At 37.9% G+C, this 21,683-nt stretch overlaps 1 protein-coding gene across 6 annotated transcripts in view; it reads right to left on the bottom strand.

Annotated features, from left to right (window-relative positions):
* BCAR3 (BCAR3 adaptor protein, NSP family member) overlaps positions 1-21,683 on the bottom strand; it is a 107,994-nt gene that overhangs the window by 45,756 nt on the left and 40,555 nt on the right. For all 6 annotated transcript variants that reach the window (XM_042873285.1, XM_042873284.1, XM_042873287.1 and 3 more), the window contains exons 2-3: positions 17,950-18,277; positions 8,837-8,882 (exon numbers count right to left, since the gene is read on the bottom strand). In XM_042873285.1, coding sequence (XP_042729219.1) covers positions 8,837-8,882; positions 17,950-18,269 — 366 coding nt within the window. In that variant the 5' untranslated portion in view covers positions 18,270-18,277. The remainder of the gene's footprint in view (positions 1-8,836; positions 8,883-17,949; positions 18,278-21,683) is intronic.

The raw sequence follows: 21,683 nt of genomic DNA, 5'->3' as shown, positions 1-21,683 counted from the left end.
GTCTTTATCTGAGATCTATTCCAATTTCAGCTATTTCTCAAAGATGAAAAAATTCTTTTACCTCACCAACGTAACTGGAAGAACCTCAAAATGAACCATTAATCAGAACTTCTGAATACTCTAAAATACTTGCCATTTATAGAAAGAGATTTTGGATGTATAACACTCAAAAATTAAACCCAAAAGTCACAAGGCTGTGCTGGAGTTTTTCATAGCCTTTAGCAGCATGTATGAGTTTGAGAAGGCCTGTTTCCCCCCACGTTTCTGCATGACACGCTTTCATGAAATTGAGGAAGCAAATATGGCAAGCTCATATCAACTCACATACCTCCAGTTACTAACTGAAAGACTTGAGGACAAGGAGGCAAATGATCTCAGAGTATTCTACACAGCCACTAAAATTATATTCCCTGTGCTTAGTTTCTAATAGCACTTGACAGATAAAACCCTCAATCAGCAAATTCTGTTCCTTTAAGAGTATAAATTTGTAGATGAAATCACAGCTGAAATGTACTTCCAATACTTCTTCCCTCTCTGCAGGCAGATTTATACCCGAACAACATGTTTCCAAGAAGAGGCAAGATGCACAGACACACGCCTTACCCTAATTACAAGCTTCACCTCCATATGCTTTGTCACTAAGAATTCCCAAAGTATTTATTAATAATTTGACTTCCACAGGCTATATATACACTCCCTCTTGCAGTTTATGTATTTGTATAAGTTTGAAAATCAACTTTAGTAAGGCGCCGCTATATACAAGTTTAATACAAACAATTCCACAGACCAATAAGCCTTTGCTCTTAGTCTACCTACAGATTAGAAAAAGGACCCAAATATATCAATACCTGTTGTTTTTAAAGCTTAATTCCACAGAATACTAATGAACACTTGAAATGAAAAGAAGTATTCCACACAAAACCACAGCTCAGCAACTGTTAGGAAAAGATCAACACAAAGGATGGTAAACTGCAGTGAGGTCTCTATTCCATTAACAGTTTAAGTATCTCACATAAAAAGGAATAAAATTGTGTGGCACTCATAGCTTTTGTATGTATACACACACACACACATCTATTTACATAGGTATATAAAAGTCTGCCGTAGGCTGTAAGAATTCCAGCTGATGCCCTCACTCAGACAGCAAAACACCTTTTTCCTCCCCTTGTCTTAACCAATGCATTGTTTCTACAGAAATTGGAAAGAAAAATCAAACTCAGTTTACAACTAGATTAACTTTTATGCACTTACCACTCAAATCTTCAAATCCTTTTCATTATGCATGGGGTTGTTCTTAAGAATATATTAATTGTACAATGCAAGTGAGGTGATATAAACTACATGAGCAGTACTGTCACTCAGCAACTTTCTTTCTTAGACATAGGTAGTACTTTTTGGGAAATGGGATACTTTATTTCCCCCCCCCCCAAATAGGGGAGCATGAGGGATTAGGTGCAGTATTACACTCAAAAGCACTGCTTTTCCAGAAATGCTCTCTTGCTTCAACAGTCACAACTTCTAATAAAATTATGCATTTGCACTAAAAATGAATCACAAATCAAGGAGCACTAGGCAGTGACCACCTTTTTATTCTCCTTGATTTGAAAAATAAATAAACATTATCATTCACTATTATTTCCTTTAATGATGCCATCATTTTGAGTTAAGGATATTATCAATAGAAATCTGTAACTGTCAGCATTTGAAGGCCACAGACATTAATATCTTGGAGAGAGTTTTCCACTTAAATCTAAGTTTCACAAGATCTTTAGAGTCAAAATGAAAATAATGCTTTCAAGATGAAATCTGGGCATTCCTTTGTACCTCAAAATTTCTGTCCTGCATTTCAGATTTCAGGTCTTTCCAATTGATGTTTCTTACAAATGAATGTGGCTTAGCAGTTGTAATTGATCTAACAAAGATACTGAAAAATCTACTAAGTATTCCACCAGCACTAGTGTCACCAGTGATACCAGGGAAATCAGAGCAATGTACTTTTATAGACAGTTTTCAACCCAAAGCTTTGCTGCAATCTCAGTGCATGTAGTAGCTGTTGGTGACTCCATAACAGACATTATTTGAGAGTTAATGAGCAACAATATTCAGGAACTAGAATACAGACATTAACAGAGTCAAATTTGTAACAAGAGGGTAGGTATAAGATCGATCCTTAGTATATAATTAGAGAGAATACATGGTTCTGACAGCATCAGCATTTTAGATTTACCAAAGCCTAGAAACATTATGAAAGCTATTTCACACGCAAAATACTGTAAACTCTATTTCAGCATTAGGGAAGGGAAATGCATGAGCTACTGCTGTGAGATTCTCCAATAAAGGCCAGATTAATTAGAAAGCCACTGTCCACTTCACTGAATTCATATGAGGATTATCATTCACAAAGAAAAAAAAAAAAGCCCTCTACTCTCAATATACTTAAAAAAAGAAAAATAAAAAAAGATGAGATCACCAGATCTTAAAAGCTTAACAGGTCATGCAAGAATGGGGAGTTGGGAGAAAAGCTCTGAACAGTTACAGGCTAATCTGGGGCTCTCTCTTCTAGGAAACATGCACTAGGACAGCAGACTGAAAAATGCATCGTCTTGTGCAGCAGCAAAATCACAGCTCCTACATATTTACTGGAAATATCTGCTTAAATTGTATTCATCGCTTTGCACCCAAAAGACTATAGAATTGCTGACTTAATCACCTTCCCACAGAGTAGCCTGTTAGCCAAACAAATCTCAACACCGCTAATTATTGAAGCTTGGATGTAAGATCCATCACTAATTACAGATAACAGTTCTATCAAATGAAACAAGTTTTCATTAAGTCCAAGTAAATGGGGACAAGATTATCATAATGATTTTAAAGGAATTAACTATTTAACAGCTGCTGAATTTCAACTACATATGCAACTCACACAAGCCAGGATGCCATAAAAGACAATGACATCCTGGCTTGTATCAGAAGTAGCGTTGCCAGCAGGAGCAGGGAGATGATTGTCCCCCTGTACTCAGCTCGGGTGAGGCCACACCTCAATTCAGCTCTATGCCCCTCACTGTAAGAAAGACACTGAGGACCCTGGAGCACATCCAGAGGAAGACATCAAGGCTGGTGAACAGTTTGGAGCCCAAGTCTTATCAGGAACAGCTGAGAGAACGGGATTGTTTAGTCTTGAGAACAGGAAGCTCAGGAAAGACCTTAATGTCTTTTATAGTCTGTAAGTACCTGAAAGGAGGTTGTGCAAGGTGGGGGTCGGCCTCTTCTGCTGCATAATTAGTGATAAGGCTAGAGGCAACGGCCTCAAGTTGTGCCAGGGGAGGTTACGTGTGGATATTAGGAAAAACTCCTCCAAAAGGGTGGCCAGGCACTGAAACAGGCTGCACAGGAAGGTGTGGAGTCACCATCGCTGGAGAAGTTCAAGAACATTTAGATGTTGTACTAAGGAACATGGCTTACTGAGGAAATACTGTTAGTAGGAGGACAGCTGGACTAGATGATCTTGGAGGTTTTTTCCAACCTTGATGATTCTGTGAGCTCCTTAAGTCTTGAATTTTTTCTTGACTGCTAAATTAGAACATCTACACTAACGATATCAGTGATATTCAGAAAAAGTTGTATCATTTAAGAGAAAGAGTTGATGGGGAAAATCTTTCATCTCTATTCTATGTCTCTGAAGAGGAAGAAAAAAAAAAGGTTATGAAGGTTATAATGAAATTATTATGAAAATTTTATTTTTAATAGCAATGACGATTCAAAAAAAATCCACAGTAACAATGTTTTTCTCCAGCAGAGGGCGATGTATAACTATCAACTACTCAGCAAGACTCAGAAGGAGGATCTTATTTAATTATGAGGTGGATAAATGTATGCATTTTACATTAGATTAGATCTAGCTGGGTCTTATCTTTATAAATTAACACAATTTATGTAGAAGAGGCATCTGCTGTGGGGTGATGTTTATGACACTAAAGATCCTACTAAGTAGAGGAACATAGAAAACTATAAATATCTCACTAAAACATTTAGTTCAATGCCAAGGTCAAGCCAACAATCTTCAAGTTGGATATCAATTCCATAATGACAAAAAGATAGGTAAATTGGAACTCAGATATATGGGTGTACTCTTCATTAAAATACAATGTCTGACACTTCTGCCTCCATGATGCAAAAAGGAAAAAAATGAAGGAAGAAAGGATCAAAAGGAACCTCATGATCATTTGGTGCCTTAGTGTTAGACAATCCTCCAAGCAAAAAACGTGTAACACAAAAACCCAACAAACCTTCTCTTCACAAGTCACAACTTGCATCTCAAGAGACAAGTCTGTACAGGAGAATGACACACGGTGGACCATAAACAGGTATACATTGTACTGGCAACTTTTCCAGTGGGATGGGGATTTCTCTAATATATTTCTATGACTAAAATAGTTTCCTTGCAATGAAATCTCAGTGTCGTCAGGAAACTCTTTCCCAAACTGCCACTACACGTTATGCTGACAAGCTTTTTTTTCCTAAACCACGGCTAATAAACACACACACAAACTAACTTCCAATTTGACAGTACTCTGCCCAAATTATCTTCCTGGAACAGCCATTAGAGTGCTGAACACCCACACGTGTGACTGGTGTCAAGAAGATGAAATTTTTCAGTGAATCACACAAGCTGTCCATAAATGAACATCACTGCTGAATCAAAGTTCCTGTAAGCTAAAAATTTCGACAGGATCAACACTTCAGCATGACATCAAAATTTTATTTTCCAGTTGCATTCACAAGAGCTGTCATAAATAACAATAATATGGCAGCCTGTTCTCTAACAAAATCAAGGAAGAATAAAACCAGGGAGGAAATAAACACGGTGGGGTTGACAAAATCTAGTACGCGTCAGGAGAATGTCAATGGAGTAATATTTTTCTGCAGCTCTTAACTTCCTTTTTTCCAACTCTGTAACTTCTTTTTTCCAAGTCTGAATCTAAATATAAGCTTTTTCCCTCATGATCACACTCAGCAGGCAATCAGTCATAAATTCTGTAATTCTTCCACTAATAAATTAAAACATATCTCTAAAATCTCTGGCTATAGAACTCCTCTGATGAGTATTTTTGCCATTATTAGCATTTTTCCACAGGAAATGCTTGAAAGATTTCCAGAAAACAGAGAAATCTGTTTCTCTTCCTTTCCACCCTGATAGAGCTTTAATGATCACAACGTAGACTTCTATTGAAAGATCCCAAAGTATTTACAATGTACAGGAGTGAGACAGAAAGCTGGTTTTAGTTCACAGGAATTTGATGAAAACGACTCTCAAGTTCTCCAACACACTCTGAAGTTGCCAGCACTTGATCCTTTTCTCCCCTGCAGGAGTCTGTCCCCTAGAAGTGCAGCCTCTGGGTGTGGGAACAACCTGCTGAGACTACCAATGGTTCTATTATTTGACTCGTAAAACTTGTAAAAAATCTCACAGAACTACAACGTGCTATTGTGTTCGTAAATCTCTTTCATGACTTAGTTAGCAGCCTGTCTCAAAGCAGTCTGGCCTGTTTCTGCTGCTACCATAAAAGGATTTTTTGAAAGAGCCATTTAACTGTGACCATGGTTTCAGCAACGCTGAGAAGACAAAGGAAGGGCTGAAGTCATTCAGACACTTCAGTACTCAGACTCCATCAAATCAGTGTCTTTCCCTCAGAAGGAGCTTATGCATAATTAGCTCTCTTTGTATACTGAATGAACAAATACATCAATATTCAAGATGCATAAAACTGCCACTTGTGAGCTTTAGTTTAGATTTAAGCATTAGAAACCACAGTGCAGCACCTATAGAGAGCAGGCTATCAAAGAACATCTTCAGAAAACTAATTTTATATGTACTTTCTCTCTTGTATCTTAAAAAGAATTAAAAGAAAAAATAATGTATTTCATATTTCCCATAGCCAGAGTATTTTTAAATACAAGCAATTATTAATATTACTTCTTGTCACCAGCAAGGAAAGAACTGTATAAACAGAAAATTGATAGAAGTGGCTTCTGAGTTTACCATCAGTTCTTTGTAGCAGTGCCTGCATGTAGTCACTACTGCATGATACACAGCACAAGATTCTCTGCACTGTGAAGCTGAGTACAATGAATCAAAAGACATTTTTTCTCATTCCTGAATGAATTATTCCCATTCTATCTAAGGGAGATGCTGATAATCTTCCAGCAAGAGCACATTCTGAATAAGTACTGATTATCTACCTTATAGGACCCACAAAGTTAAGTAGCATTACTTAAAGAAACTGACGATCTGCAACTGTGAAGGTGTAGGATCAGCTCTGTGCTCAGCTTCCCTTTAAAAAAAAAACACAACTAAGTCTAGCCATCTAGCCCGCCTAAAATTAGTTCCGTGGATTAAGTATGCCCAAACAGCCCTACACAGTGCATCAGACATGAGGATGGCACACATTTGATCGTTTTGATAGATCATTCAACATAGTCACTACTACTGGCACGTGATGGAGCAGCTCCCCAAGGGAAGGCGAACTGAGAGCTCCAGCGTGGGAAATGAGCTCACCAACAAAGGTGCAGCCCCACAGCACCAAGGTACAAGCAAGCTGAGGAGGGTGATGACAGTGACATGTACTGTCACAGACCAGCGAGCCTCAGGCAAGACAAGATAACAGACCAAGACAGAGGTCCCTTGAGCTTCTTGCACAGCAACTCAGAAATGGGGCTTAGGAGCAGCCGCACCTTAGTGCCCTCGGGGTCCTGAAATAGTAAACTTCATTAAGGACTGTAATTTGGTAGAGACACCAGGAGCCCGACTGCCTGAATACAAATAGATATGTGCAAATGCAAAGTTGCCACAAGCAGAGCGAGATGCTACAAAAAAAACCCTGTTTTAAAGCTTTATAACTTGTGTACCTTAATTTTCAGCAGTTCATACCTGACTTCATATGGCCTTCACCATTTATTCAATGTGCTGAAAATTCTGTAAATCCAGGAAGCTTTTTCTTATACCTCTTGAATTTGTGTCTTAAGACTTCTTCTCCAGGATTGCTATTTTAAAACCACTGAACTGTGGACCAAGTTTAAACTAAGATATATAGACAGGAAAAACTTTGTTAAAAGGGAGTTGAAGGAAAGGATAGTCCTTGTCTTCTTCCTTGTAAGCCTCTTTTCCCCAGGCTTTTCATCCTGACATCAAAGTTTTAATAAGTAAATTTAGCACCATGGCTATTGACAAGAGTCCAAGACAAGCTTCCACTAGAACACTGAAAAGATGAGAAACCACATTTATAATATATAAAACTTGTTGCAACAAGACAAGACACATTGATGAATTGGCACATCATGCATCTGCCTTTCACTTGGCTATATTATTAAAACTGTAACAATGTACACTGTCCAGAATAGTGCAAGATGTACAGCAAATTAAATAATACAATCAACATGTCCACCACTGTTGCCTTTGGCATCACTTTCATTTTTTTTTTTTTTTTACAGTGCTCTCAGACAGCTCTTGGCCTCTGTCAAAGAACACTACGTTATCATATCTCAGCACTAATCTGTGACTAAGGCCAGAGACCTTGCAACACTGAACTAACTGATGTTTAGAGCAGAATTCTAACAGCAGCGCTACGTGTCCTTTGGCAGCTCCTTCCCCCTTCTTCCCTTCCCATTCTCCTCATCCCTTTTCTTACTCCAAACCGTAATTCCAGCTTTGACTCCAACCCTCAGCCGAGACTCTAGCAGAGGACGCCTCTCCACATCAGCATTTCTCCTAGTTTACTACTTCTATCAACCTGGACCCTATCCTGGGAACCTTTCAATTTTCCTCAACCACGAACACCCAACGAAGGCAATTCTAACATCAGAATTCAACTGACTTCATAATTTCCTCTTCAGCCTGTTACTATTGGCCCTCCTCAGTCTCTTTGCCACTAGAATTCTAACCTAAAACAGAAATTCAAGCATCTGAGAAATTTAGACTGTCCACAAGAATAGCTATAGAAATGTCCTACAGTCAAGGATAACCTGTGCTTCTCAAATACTTTCCAGAACGTTAAAATCTCCTAAAAGACAGAGGAGAGGAGTGCAATAATTAAAGAATGTAGTATCTGAGAGAGGTGACTTATACATCAGTTCTTTCAAGGTTCTATGAAAGAACATTCACTCAATTCAACCATGAAGAAAGGTATTAATTCAGTGGAAACTACAGACATTGAGCACAGCAAGAGGCTCTTGCTACAGAATCCATCCCTAACATTTCTTCCAGAGTTTCTATACTGCCAATTCCGGCTCCACTTTTAAATAAGATTAATGAATGCTTCAGAGTGTTTGTGATTTACACTAACATAATACATACTTATGTATTTTTCAGCACTCTGATTTTTTTTTTTTTATGTACAAAAGTAAAACAGAATATACAATTTTGCCAAGATTTCAGTTGCTTTTCAGATCAGAAGTGAGTTTTTAATTGTAGCATCAAGTAAGTACAGACCTGACTTTTTGTTGTTTTTTTGTTTTTGTTTTTGTTTTTGTTTTGCAAATGTTCCTTCACTTCCCCAAAAATCAATTAAGCAAGAATGTGGGTTCTTTTAAGCTGCTAAGAAAGACAAGTTCATGGGTAGTCGCCACTTAAATGAAGAGAGACCCCAGTATCCAAATGAAACACAACACCCAGAAGTGTTTCACTGAAGCACACAGAAAATGGTCTGATATATTTATAATTAGCTTCTCTATAGCAAAAGATAGACAGGAGCACCATTTGCCTACAAAAGACTGGAAATACTTGTGAACTTCTAGTTACATACTGAATGAAATATGTGAAGGATAAGAACTGGTACCTTACCTTGACATACTCCAAAGTAGGATCTGGAATATTCTGATCTCTAGAACTGAATGCGGCAAGAGGGAGAAGAGAAACAAACAAACAAACAAAGAATGGTGAGTCCAAATATTTCTAGTATTACTGAATATTATTAGATCATGTTAAAATTCTTGTTCAAAATTGCCTTTGTAAAGGCAGATGGCCTACCCAATCATTTAAGAAATATATTAAACATCAATTCCTTCTGGAAAATCAGTAGAGGAGCTACTATTATTGAATTTTGGAAATAAACATCATTATACAGTTTTAAGTGAATTAAAACCAATCTTATGACAAAAATTTCAACAGAGAGCTGAAAATAGTTAAGTTACCTAAAACATTTCAAGTAAATTAAAGAGAGAGAACTTTCAAACTTTTCAGTTTATTTCTTGCACATTTTCCCGTTTAGGTTACTGGCAGTGACAGGATTGAGAGGGCATTCACTGCTAACCTACTAGAAAATAAAACACGACATTCACTTTTTATATCATCAAAGCAAAGAATTAATGAGTTTGCAAAAGTACAATATTTTACGTTTTGGAAAAAAAAATGGTTCTTGTACTCTTTTGCAAACTTCACAAAATTATCATAACTTCAACATTACAATTCTTCAAAAGTCAAGTAATCAAGCCATTGCTCTGTCTTAAAAATAAAATCTGTTTTTGCATGTTGTCAATACATACACATGACAAACATTCCCAAGGGCATAGAACTCTATGTAATAAGCCCTGTTATCAATTATAACTCTCACAATAAATAGGAATAAAAACTAATATTTGTTTTCAAAGGCTTCTGTATATTTGCTTGTGTTTTGGAATGAGAAGGTTACTAGAGTTTGCAACATAGGCTTGGATGATTTCTACAGACTCTGAGATGACACACAGCGCTAATTTAAACACAAACACACAAGCATGCAACAGACATTATGAAAATCTTGCAGACTCATAAAGCCATCAGGAGCCTGTTATGGCAATACAATTTGCCACACTGCCAACACATGCCCAAAAATTTAGAAAGGGAATTCTGTTCAACTGGAAGTTGCTATGATGTAACACTGGAAATATCAGCAGGTTCAGACAGGAAGAAAATGGGTTACACTGAAATCAACCAACTCAAAAGATAGTTTCAAACTTCACCTTTATTTGGAATGTAATTGCTTATCATCAGAAACTAAGTTATTGTTTAATACTCAGTTTTAGGTTTGATTCTCTCACAGCTCTTAATCTACAAGCAAAACAGAGCCCTTCTGCTTCACAGCCCTGCCTCCAAAGAATATTGCAAAGCGTTCAGCTGTCCAGGTTGGATCGTATGTTGCTGTTTCTCACTACCTCAGTACTTACCAACAGTCAAATTCCATTCCCAGTTAAGTTTAAAAACTAAAAAACAAAACAAACACCAATGATACCAAATCCAGTGAAAGTAGGATTTGGTCCATTTGCAGTATTTTCCTAGCCAATATCCAAAAAAGAGACATTTGGGCAACCGTATGCACACAAAATACATACAAACATATCAGAGAAAACAGGTGAAGCACAGAGGAAAAAGGAAGCTAGTGCAGAAAAAAAAAAAAAAAGTTTTCTTTTACAACATTTAGCAATTTAACTGGGGAAAAAAAATCCTATTCTTAACCAGTTCAGCAAAGTTCATAAGCATGGCTAAATTTTTCTCATACCCAAATGATCTGTGGGAAGTCCTGAAAATACTGAATGCTATGAAAAAAAATTAGCAATTTATTTTTCAGAAAAAGAATCTAACAGTGCTAATTTGTACTGTACTCCTAAACAATGAACCTAAGTGACAAAACTAGCTAGTTAACTGCTACTTTAGCAGTGAGAATGCTTTCTTCTGGTATTCACAAACTCTACTCCTGTACACTGGCTTTGCTATGGACTCTACTGTTCCCACTGTCAAATGCAAAGCAACAAATCTTTAGGACAGATCAAGCCAAAGGAAAATAAATGAAAGAGGTAGAAAAGCTTCCAGACAAAGCAGTCTGTTTCCTGCCATATAAAGCAAAGAACCCAGGACTGAAAGAAAGTGACCTACTTTTCTTTCACTGTACTTATTCACCATCCACATGACAAAAGTGCTTTGAAAATTCTGGCCTTGGGAAAAAGACACTGTAGCAAATCTCTACAAGAGCACCGTAATATTTAATCTAATAAACTGATACACAATAAAACATAGCAAATCCTACAGTGCTCCACTACTACAGTTTGTGGAAAGGAATGCTTATGCTGTAAGCCCTCCTCATCTCAGCCACGTTTCTCCTAACAGATCTTCCCTCTCCTCTCCCTACCTTATCTTGTCTAAGTCTTCATCTTCGTGCAATTTTTTGAGATCATTTTCAAGGAAGGTAACTTTCACTGATGTGCAATAACTGATAGTAAAGATTAATTATTTCACTTTCGTATCATGCAATTCCAGCATAAAGCTGCCACGCTAAGCAGTTGGCCAAAACAACTAGGAACTAAGCACAAAACTAACTCCTGAGTATCAGCTCTCAGTTAGTAGTGATGAAGCACCATTTATGTCTCATGCTCCCAGTAAAGGAAACCTATCCTGTCAAGACCCTTAAGAAAAATAAAAGCTTTTTTTTTTTTTTTTTTGGTAAGTCATCTTAATAAAAAGGGCAAATTCACAACATACTATTTGTATCGGATAGTCTTCAGGAAAAAAACAACACAACATTTTAGGATAAGTACTTGCAGGCTCTGCTACGTCTCAAAATCAATTCAATCGAAGGCTTATTTCAATAACACCAAACTTTTCCTCTTTCATCAGATTTTACTACATTTCAAGTAAATGCTAATGTTTCTCTTCATAATGAGCTTGACTTTACAGCTTTGCTCATTTGCATGCTTACCTACAATATGTACAAATTAGAGTCTGTAAGACAACCATTACTGTGTGAACTGTGGGTTCACAGGTTGGGTGTTATTACATATTCCAGCTTCCTGATAATCAGATAAGCTCAATTCTCATTCAGCCAAAAAGCCCATTAAATGCAGAAAGAAGTCTTCTGGAATATTTTCAGAGCACCTCAAAGTAAGGCGCTGGGTAAGAGCTCAATAGGTCACACAGAATTGGCTTCACACTCTTTTCATACTCAGATTGTCACAAAATATGATTTAAGAAAGGGATGTGAATACATACTCCCATATCTATTTTGGGTATTCACAACCATGCCACCTCATTTCAAGAGCTCTCTCCAGCATGATTCTGTTAACCCTTCTCCACACATACCAATAGCATGCATGCACGCAAGTGCAAGTCCTCCACATGTCTGTGTTGTAACTGTGGTAGAATAAAATACTCCTCCAGTAACAATTCACCAGTAGAAGCAAGCAGTTCATCATCACACTCTTAACCTCCACTATTCTAAGGCTGTCCCGGCCAGAATCATACATTCTTTCTTGAGCTTCCCTTGATACATCTGAAAACATCTTTCTCACCGCTGGAGCACAAACCCAACTCTGATCATTCAGCTCAGTGGATGCAGAACAGCCAGAATTTGCGAGCAGCTTTTCCTTTTCTGCAGATTCTGAGGTTTGCTCAATAAATCTAGCACTATATCAATGAAGAATCTTTAAGTAGAATCTTTAACTATTTTTTTTCTATCCATTTTAAGAAAACTTCCATCTTCCTACGATTGTATGTTACCTTCCAACCTTTTTGCTGCTGTGAAGAGCCCTACAACATACAGACCTGCACAGACTAAGCCGTATTAAGCGCCTGCTTTCTCTGGCCCTTGTCACCCTCATAGCCACACTTACCAAGTAACTGTGATAACTTCAATACAATTTAAGTATGGACATAACAGTACTATCAGAGATGCCCAAATCCTCATCATCATTAAACTAGATAATAATTCTTACATGTTGTGAAAACTGCTGACGGTCCCTAAGTACATTATTTGCGCTATTAAGCGTTTTTTTAAATGTTCTTGTGGGGAAAAACAGTAGGACACATTGCTACAAGAAAGCATGTTTCTTTGTCTTACAGTGACCATTGCTAGTGACATTTTTTAAAGCAGCTCCTTTCTTCTACATTGAAAAAGCAATGCTGAGAAGAACAAATTTCTCAACAGTGCCAAGGCTGCTGCCTGACAAATCAAAGTGAAGACAGTACAGGCTCAAAGGAGTGTGATAAACTGAAAAATGTACCAACCTGTTGTGTGGCTGCTTAGACAGACAGAACTGCTAGAGAGACCAGATAGCACTAGAAGCCTTCTTCAACTTGTCTCCAAATTCCTTCCATCTACATAGATTTAAGAAATACCCAACTACTTAATTTTGAAGGCACATGTCTGAACACGCTAGACATATTGTATTTAAGTATATGTACTGCAGATTAATGCTATTTGCACTGTAAACTAGAGTAAAAGATGTGGTGATTTTATCCTTTAGCAGCTTCTGCATAACACAAACTCCTACTACATTCCTAACTTCATTCCTCTCTTCTGTCTACAGCTGCAGAACGCTATGAACATGACTCACTCAAACACCAGTGGAAACAAGTGCAAACTTCTATGTCTAACTGCATAATGACCTGCAGTTCACACAAGAACAGCAAGGACTATTCAGTAATTAAACTCAAGAAAAGATAAAACATCCTCTTCTCTGAAATTAAATAAAATCTTCACTCATTCATACTTGTTCAGAATGCCTCTGCAGAGCTAATATTATAGACATTTCCTTTCACCACTTCCATCTTCTGCAATCCCTTCACTTGCTCCATTCTTACCAATTAGAGCAGAAAAATCTACTTTTATTACCTTTTCCAAGTCAAATTCTAATTCTGAGCCACAGACAGTACTGTTCTCTCTACAATTCAACCAAAAACCCAAAGTAGGAGCTTTCATTATTCTATTTTCCATAACATTTAGAAGTCCAAGAGCCAAAGCTTGCTCTCTAAAGCTGTTCTTAAGTGTCCTTTTTCCAGGACAGTCACAAAGCTGTGAAAGCAGTGGCTGTGCAGCAGAACTATGGCTTATCAAAAACAGTCATGCCTTTTATAAATTTTTCTGCATACGTGCTGTCATCTGTTCATTTATATCTTCATCTGGCAATTCTTTACAGTCAGTGCCTTGTTTGCTGTAGTTCCTCAAAATTGAGTTATTCAGAAATTTAAAATCTCTTTAATTTATTTAAATAAAAAAGAGGCACACTCAATGGTATCACAGATTCTATCGATTTATCTGAAGCTCGTGTAAATTGAGGTACAAAAATTACTCACAAAGGATGACTGTCACCTAGCTGATGTGCTTTCAATGTGTTTGACCTGAAACAAAGCAAAGCTAATCCTCTGTTTTAGCACTAAGAAGATGGTGGGAGGAAATGCTGTCCTACTTGACTGCCTCTTTAATTCAGTTTAACCTCATTGCATCAGGCACCGCTCCATACAGGAGAGCAAACAAGACGAATGTTCAATACATTGCCCTATGTAACATTTAACACTGCTGCGTATATTTCACTCAATTTTATTGATTTCCTCCTTACTAACAGATCAGAAATTTATAACCCTACATAATTACTTGGTTGCTCATCTCCCGTCTCCACATCATCCAGCTAAGTTGTACTTTGACAAGTTGGTACTAGTGAGTTGCTCAGCACAGAGCTCCACTAATATGCAATCTCATCATCACGTAATAAACTGTGGCTGCTACAAGTACTTTCAGAAGCCAGTAGGTATCTCACAATCTATCATGAAAATACATATCAGACTGCAACACAAGAAAAATCACAATGCAAAGTATCTTTTACTAACCAACAATTTTTGCTAGAAAGTAGAAGTACAGACACACATCATAGTTTCATCCAGAGTGTGACAGACTGACAGGTTCATGGCAACAGACATAAAATTAATAAAACTTATGATACAGAAATGGTCAAAGGTAACCAGAGGTAACAATTTTTCTAATGATCTTGCAAAAAAGTTTCGTATCTGAAGAACTGTATTGCCACATTTAAATTCAACACACACTATTATCATAGAATCCTTAGAGATGGAAGGGACCTTTAAGGGTCACCTAGCCCAACTCCCCTGCAATGAATAGGGACATTCTCAGCTAGATCAGGCTGCTCAGAGCCTGGTCCAGCCTGGCCTTGAATGACTACAGTAACAGGGCTTCCACCACCTCCCTAGGCAACCTGTGCCAGTGCCTCACCACCCTCACTGTAAAATACTTTTTCCTTATATCCAATCCAATCCAAATCTACCCCCTATCCTATTACCACAGACGCTGCTAAAGAGGCTGTCTCCTTCTTTCTTGTAGCTTCTCTTTAGATACTGAACGGTCAACTCCGAGCCTTCTCTTCTCCAGGCTTAACAGCCTCAGCCCTCTCTGTCCTCATAGGAGAGGTGTTCCATCCCTTGGATCCTTTTTGTGACCCCACCTCCCCCGGATGTGCTCCAACAGGTCTACATCTCTCTTGTGCAGAGGACTCCACATCTAGAAGCAGTACTCCAAGTGAGTCCTCACCAGTGCAGAGCAGAGGGGCTGGATCATCTCCCCTGACCTGCTGGTCACAAATCTTTTGATGTAGCCCAGGATATGGATGGCTTTCTCAGCTGTGAGGGCACGTTGCTAGCTTATGACCAGCTTCCAATCCATCAGCATTCCCAAGCTCTTTTTTTGGCAGCGCTGCACTCAATCCTTTCAGCTCCCAGTTTATATTGCTGGTGGGGCTTGCCTCAATCCGGGTGTAAGACCTTGCACTTGGCTTTGTTGAATCTCATGAGGTTCGCCTGGGCCCACTGTTCAAGCCTGCATAGATCCATCTGGATGACATCTTGTCCTTCAGTTGTGCCAACTGTATACCACAGCTTCGTGTCATCTGCAAACTTGCTGAGGATGCACTTCACCCACTGTCATTGTCATTGATGAAGATATTAAAGAGTACTGGCTCTGATACTGACCCCTTGGGAGCACCACTTATCACTGACCTCCATCCAGACACCGAGCCACTGACCACTACTTTCTGGGTTTGATTCTGCAGCCAGTTCTTCATCCATCAAACAGTATACTTACCAAATCCATCTCTCTCCAATTCAGAGAGAAGCACTTTGTGGCGTACTACATCAAAGATCTAACTGAAGTCCAGATTGACGACATCAGTGGCTTCTCCCTTGTGGTGCAATTACACCATCACAGAAGGCTAATGGGTTGGTAAAGCAGGATTTGCCTATGGTGAAGTCATGATGGTTCTCTCATATCACCTCCTCCCTGTCTTCCATGTGCCACCAGGTATTTCACCTGACTGCCGCCACTTTTCAAATATCATTGAAAGTGGCTTGGTGACTACATCAGCCAATTCCACCAGGACTCTGGAATACATCTCACCAGGATCCATAGACTTGTGGATGTTTAGGTTCCTCATGTGGTCACAAACCTGATCTTCATTCACAGTTGAGGGATGTTGTCCCTTCTTTCTAAACCAGTTGTTCAAGGGCTGTGTGATGAGCAGTTATCAGAGGAGACAAAGACAAAAAAGTTGAGTATCTCACCCTTCACCTTGTCTCTCGTTACCTGTTTGCTGGTGTCACTCACCCTCTTGTCTTTCCTTTTCTGGCTGAGGTACCTGTAGAAATCTTTCTTGTTCTTCTTGGCACCCCTTGCCAAGTTTACTTCAAGTTGAGCCTTGGCTTTCTTGACACCATCCTTACGCAGCCTAGCAGCTTCCTTGTAGTCTTCCTACAGTACATGTCCTGTTTCCACTGCCTGTGTATTTTCTTACTGTGCTTCAGTTTGACCAGTAGGTCCCAGTTCAGCCATGTCAGTCTCCAGTTTTCCTTTCCTGACTTCCTACACCCAGGGATGGAGAGCTGTTGTGCCCCGAAGAAAGCTTCCCTAAAGATCTGCCAGCTCAATTATTTACTAGTTTTTCCTCCATCCAGAGGGGAAAAAAAAAAAAAAAAAAAAAAGCAACACAACAACCAACCGAACAAAAAAACCTGTAAAACACTTAATTGATACAATTTTATTTTTATCTTAATTTTCAAAGTGTACCCAACCATGTGCTTTAACTGCAGACAGAACAGATCTACAAAAAAACATATTCAAACTGAATAATAACAAACTGAACTGAAACTGTTCAACAAATAGCATTTATATAATAAATATTACATTATTCATTTTGAGTGATTAAAAATGTTGTCAATATTATGTTTTTTAAACAAGCTATCAAGCTTAAAACAATGACACGCCTGAGTCTCAGTTCCGTATAAGCATATCCATGTACACATGAAACACTGTAATCCTAAAAATGGTTAGTTTTAGTCTACTGATGTCAAATAGTACATTAGAGGTTAACAGCACATCATGAAGTTTGACTAAAACATTCACATTTCTAACTTTTGTGAACAGCATTATAGCAATGAAAGACTGCTTTACTCTTAATTATAATAAATATTATATACATCTCTATAATAGAATCAAAATACTACAAGGCTATTCTAATAAAACATAGATAAGGTAGTGTGGAATTTCCTATATTATAGTATAACTGATGCAATTAACCAACCAAACAACCTGAACATGAGCCTAAATGGCAGAATGTGTACCACAGGAAAATAAGACCCACTCTCTCAATATTCTTTTTAAAAAACAAGCGAAAGGTGCAGAGACATCACAAGAAGACTCAGAAGTGTAAACTTGACAGCAAATACGACAACGACTCAGAAATTGCTGACATAGCATTGTGTGTATTTTAGAAAAGCCTTTGGAAGATCAAACAGAAATAGCACTTGCTGTTGTGTCTCAAAAGATATAAATTCTACTAATTGACATTACTGCAAAAGGAAAATTACGTGGAAATCTGAAATATTCAGTAAGTAAAAAAAAAAAAAAAAAAATTCTCAAAATTCCTGAAATCTATCCATCAGATTCCATCCTACCTCAAATATTGCAAATTTTACACTTTCTTGTTTGGCTTCTCTCATCAAGAAGCAAACCAAGCACTAGAGAGGAAATCAGCTTTCATTAGCATACAAAGTTATAACAGATGCACCTGTAACTACACATTTAGAGGCCTAGGAAAACATCTAACAATCCCTATGCAACAGGCAAATGTAAATTAAGATTTCATAAGTACCTGGTATGGAGTTTGTTGCTCTTCCCATTTTGTAGAGGGTACTCTTCTATGACATCCTGTACAAAAGGTGGCTGTTGCCTTTGTGTTCTGGTGTTTGGTAACATTCCCACATGGTTAAACATATCACAAGCCCTAACTTTAACCGTTCCTTTCTTCTTCCTGGGGAGAGTGCCATGGATAGATATGTCTTGAAAGGAGTCTGAGCGATGCTCAGTTAGTGAAGGTTTGGTGGTCAAAAGGTCCATGGACGATGCTAACGAGAACTGATGGTTCACTGAGACATTTCTGGGAAGACTTGCAAATTTCCCTGCGGCTATCATTCTTGATTCTGGAGGAGGGGAAAAAAAAAAATCAGTATGAATCAAAGCCCCATTTTAATGGAAATTAAATATCATGATTAACAAAAGCACCTAGAACTGAACTTCACTTTGCATTAATGCATTCAGCTCCTTCAAGGCGTAGCTTGTATTATAATCAAGTCACATTCTGCCCAATTGCATGTGTCAAGTACATGTGTTTATTAACTTTTACACATTCCACTTTTCTGTACCAAATTCTTCTTCTTTTTAATTCTTTACATCCTCTGAGGAGTCAGACACCAACTCAAAATAATTAACAAAAAACAAAAGTTGAGCATTTTGACAAAAAATAAGGGACATGACAGGTTGGTTTGGAAGAGAACATTTGTAAATCCAGCGGATGGCACACTGTTAGGAAAAATCTTCCTGGACAGTTTTGCTCAAGTAATAAATCTAGCAAAGAACCCGTCACACATTTCTTACTGGCTGAAAACTAAAGGGCTCTATCCTAGAGATAAAGGCAGGAGCAGATTACTGGAATTCTCTTCTGCAGCATGCACAGCCTGTTGGCTCAAATCGTTGCTGACAGTAGGGATTTACATAGCTGTCAGTCTCTTTTTCAATCAATTATAGCCTGCTGTACAGCACAGGTTTTTCTGTTATCATGAGCAAAAAACCTTGTGACAAACACTTCAGACACACTAATGGATCCCTCTTCATCAAAAGGAAAAAAACAAAACAAAACAAAAAAACCACTCCACCTATCTCATGCTCACTTCACAGCGTTATATTACAGAAGTCAAGATGCCTTGTCCTATCCAGATATATTAGCCTACAAAAGCTAGTCTATGGAACAAACAGCACAAGGTCAATCAACCCCACGCTATTTGATCCAGATGGTAGCCAACCAGGTGTCTCCTATGCAAACTGGAAAAACCACACAAGCAGCACAGACTGATAATCAGAAGGCAGGAAAGATTTTCTCAAGTAGCTGACTGAGAGAATCTGTTCTGACTTGGTCTAGTTTCAGGAAAACAAAACAAAGCAAAGAGTAGTACCTCAAAGGCCTAGCAGTCTGGAAGACAGCTTCCAGCTACACAAGAATTCCTCTGGTTTTGGGAAATGCACAGGTTGCAACAGAATCAGAGCTGGGTCCAATAGTCCTGCTCACTTCTCCAGCCTGAGCACCACAGGTACCAGGAAAGTGAGGCTGCATTGATACTACTGTTACAGAGGTTGTTGCAACAGGCTTAGTTTTACAGTAACGCTAAACCTGATCTCTGATTTATTCTATTTTCTTCCAGCTGTGTTGCAGATTCACAGGTTTCCAGAATTCCATCTCAAACTCTATCGCACTTCTCCCATATTGAAGGTCCTACAATAAATACTCAGCTATGATAAATAATATTTAGAATATGATTTTTTATTTTTTTTTAATCTTTAATTTGCCAAGGCTTCCAGCACATCTGCTATACAATGTAGCAGAAATGCCTCTGGACATAGCAGTTCTGAGTATCTGTTTGACTTTGCTCAGGTTTCTTGTTGCAAAGAATAGAAAAAGAGCTGAGAAGTCAAAATGAAATGATTTTGTCACACAGATCCAAACAATACTCAACATTTGAAAGAAAGAAAGCCACACACTCACAAAAGTCCTTAATAAATTGTAATACAGGACCTTTGTGTGAAATACTGTTACCTCTTTTATCAAGTGCCTTGAGAGCACAGTTTCTGATTGTTAGTATGAATAATATCACATGATCATTTTCAAAATAAAACAAAGTGCTGCAAGGCCTTAGTAAATACAAATATTTGTATTACAAATATTCTAAGCAAAACAACTGGCCCAGAGATAAGAAGCTCTGCAATGCAAATGTTTACCACAAAACTACAGTTTCCTAGCTAGAATAAACTAACAGAGCTTCTTTCCAGTAAAATCAGCTTTATTATCACAGATGAATGACAACACTGATCTCAAGCAACAAGGGGGTAAAAAAAACAAAACAAAATTAAGCTTCTTGGAAGTCACACAGTCACTTGAAAACCTCAACCTTTGTGTGCTTAATGTAAGGAAGCAAATATCACTTATAAAGGAACTAAAAAAAAAAACAGAGGCCAACTCGCTCATATTTCCAAATGCATTCCTATTTTCCTTCTGGGGCTGAGATTCTGTACTTAATAATCATATTTTCTTATTGATTTATTAAAAAACTCACACCTTTAAAACTCTGAGTTTTGACTACATAAGTGTAGATCATCTAGTCAGAAGGAATTTGCTTAGGCCTTCCTGCAAGTTCCCACTGTGCTGAAACAAAACATGATATTTCATATAAATTGGTAGTAAAATTGAGTAGGTAAAAGTATAACCAAAGGAAGCTTCAGGTTAAAAGTGCCAGGTGAGTCCACGATAGGACTTACAATGGCAATACACTCTCACCAACTTTTATGGACCCTGTTCAAGGATTCATGAAGATAATTATTCCCTCTCCTGACCCAATCCCAGGATTATTATAGCAATCCAATAGATTTCCAGTTCAATATTCACCAAATAAATGATGACTTTCCAAAGTCCACCATTTTCCTTTCAATTTCCCAGTAAACCCTTCTTAAAATAGAAAAACCAACGATACTTCCACCAGTTATGCCCAAATCATTGTACCTTTTATAAAACTCACTCCCTCAGTAACATCCTACATTTCTCATATTCAACACCTAATTCTCAAATTCACATTTTTTAGTTTTTCGAGTAATTGAGTTGAAGTTCCCCACCTAAGAGATACCTAACATTTAAGAACTTACAGGACACTTCGCCGCAATTCTGTGTGCACACAAACTTTGATATGTCAAGCAATACTCTCCTCAAAAAAAAGGAAAAACAACAACAACAACAACAACAACAACACAGCCCAGATCTGCTAACTTCTACCCAAAAAATTATCTGCCTGCTATTTGCTCTTATACTATGTATTCTTGACAAATGGCAACTGAAATTACAGCAACTAACTTGGTAACAAAAGTCTTGCCAAACTACCTATACATTTTTTCTTGTATTGAATGTAAACAACGCAAGGAGGGAGCCTCTTCAGCTGAAGAGTCTGGAATGTCTCAAATACTTTAGCATATGATTCAAAGAATGTCTGTGTTTGTTTGACTAGAGATGGAACCCCTTTCAGTTTTATTTCCTAAAAGACACAGCACTTAAAACATCTGCAATCATGCATTCAACAATGGAAATGGTAGAAATAATAGCAGATGGATAGGCCAAAAGCCACTTAGATGAACAAATTCCTATTTGTCAAACTGCAGCATTTAACAAAACAGAGCACTTCACCAGTCGTGCAAGTTCCCTCTAACTGCGTACAAAGAGTTTATTTCTTGAAAATACACTTTTAAAAAGAAAAAAGCAGCTAGATTTTGGTGTTTTGTTGGTTTTTTTTT

This window comes from Lagopus leucura, unplaced genomic scaffold (genome assembly GCF_019238085.1).
Source record: "Lagopus leucura isolate 7727_CA_CO unplaced genomic scaffold, USGS_WTPT01 Super-Scaffold_100009, whole genome shotgun sequence".
NCBI classification, from domain to species: Eukaryota; Metazoa; Chordata; class Aves; order Galliformes; family Phasianidae; genus Lagopus; species Lagopus leucura.
This window is presented reverse-complemented; position numbering and strand designations above follow the sequence as displayed.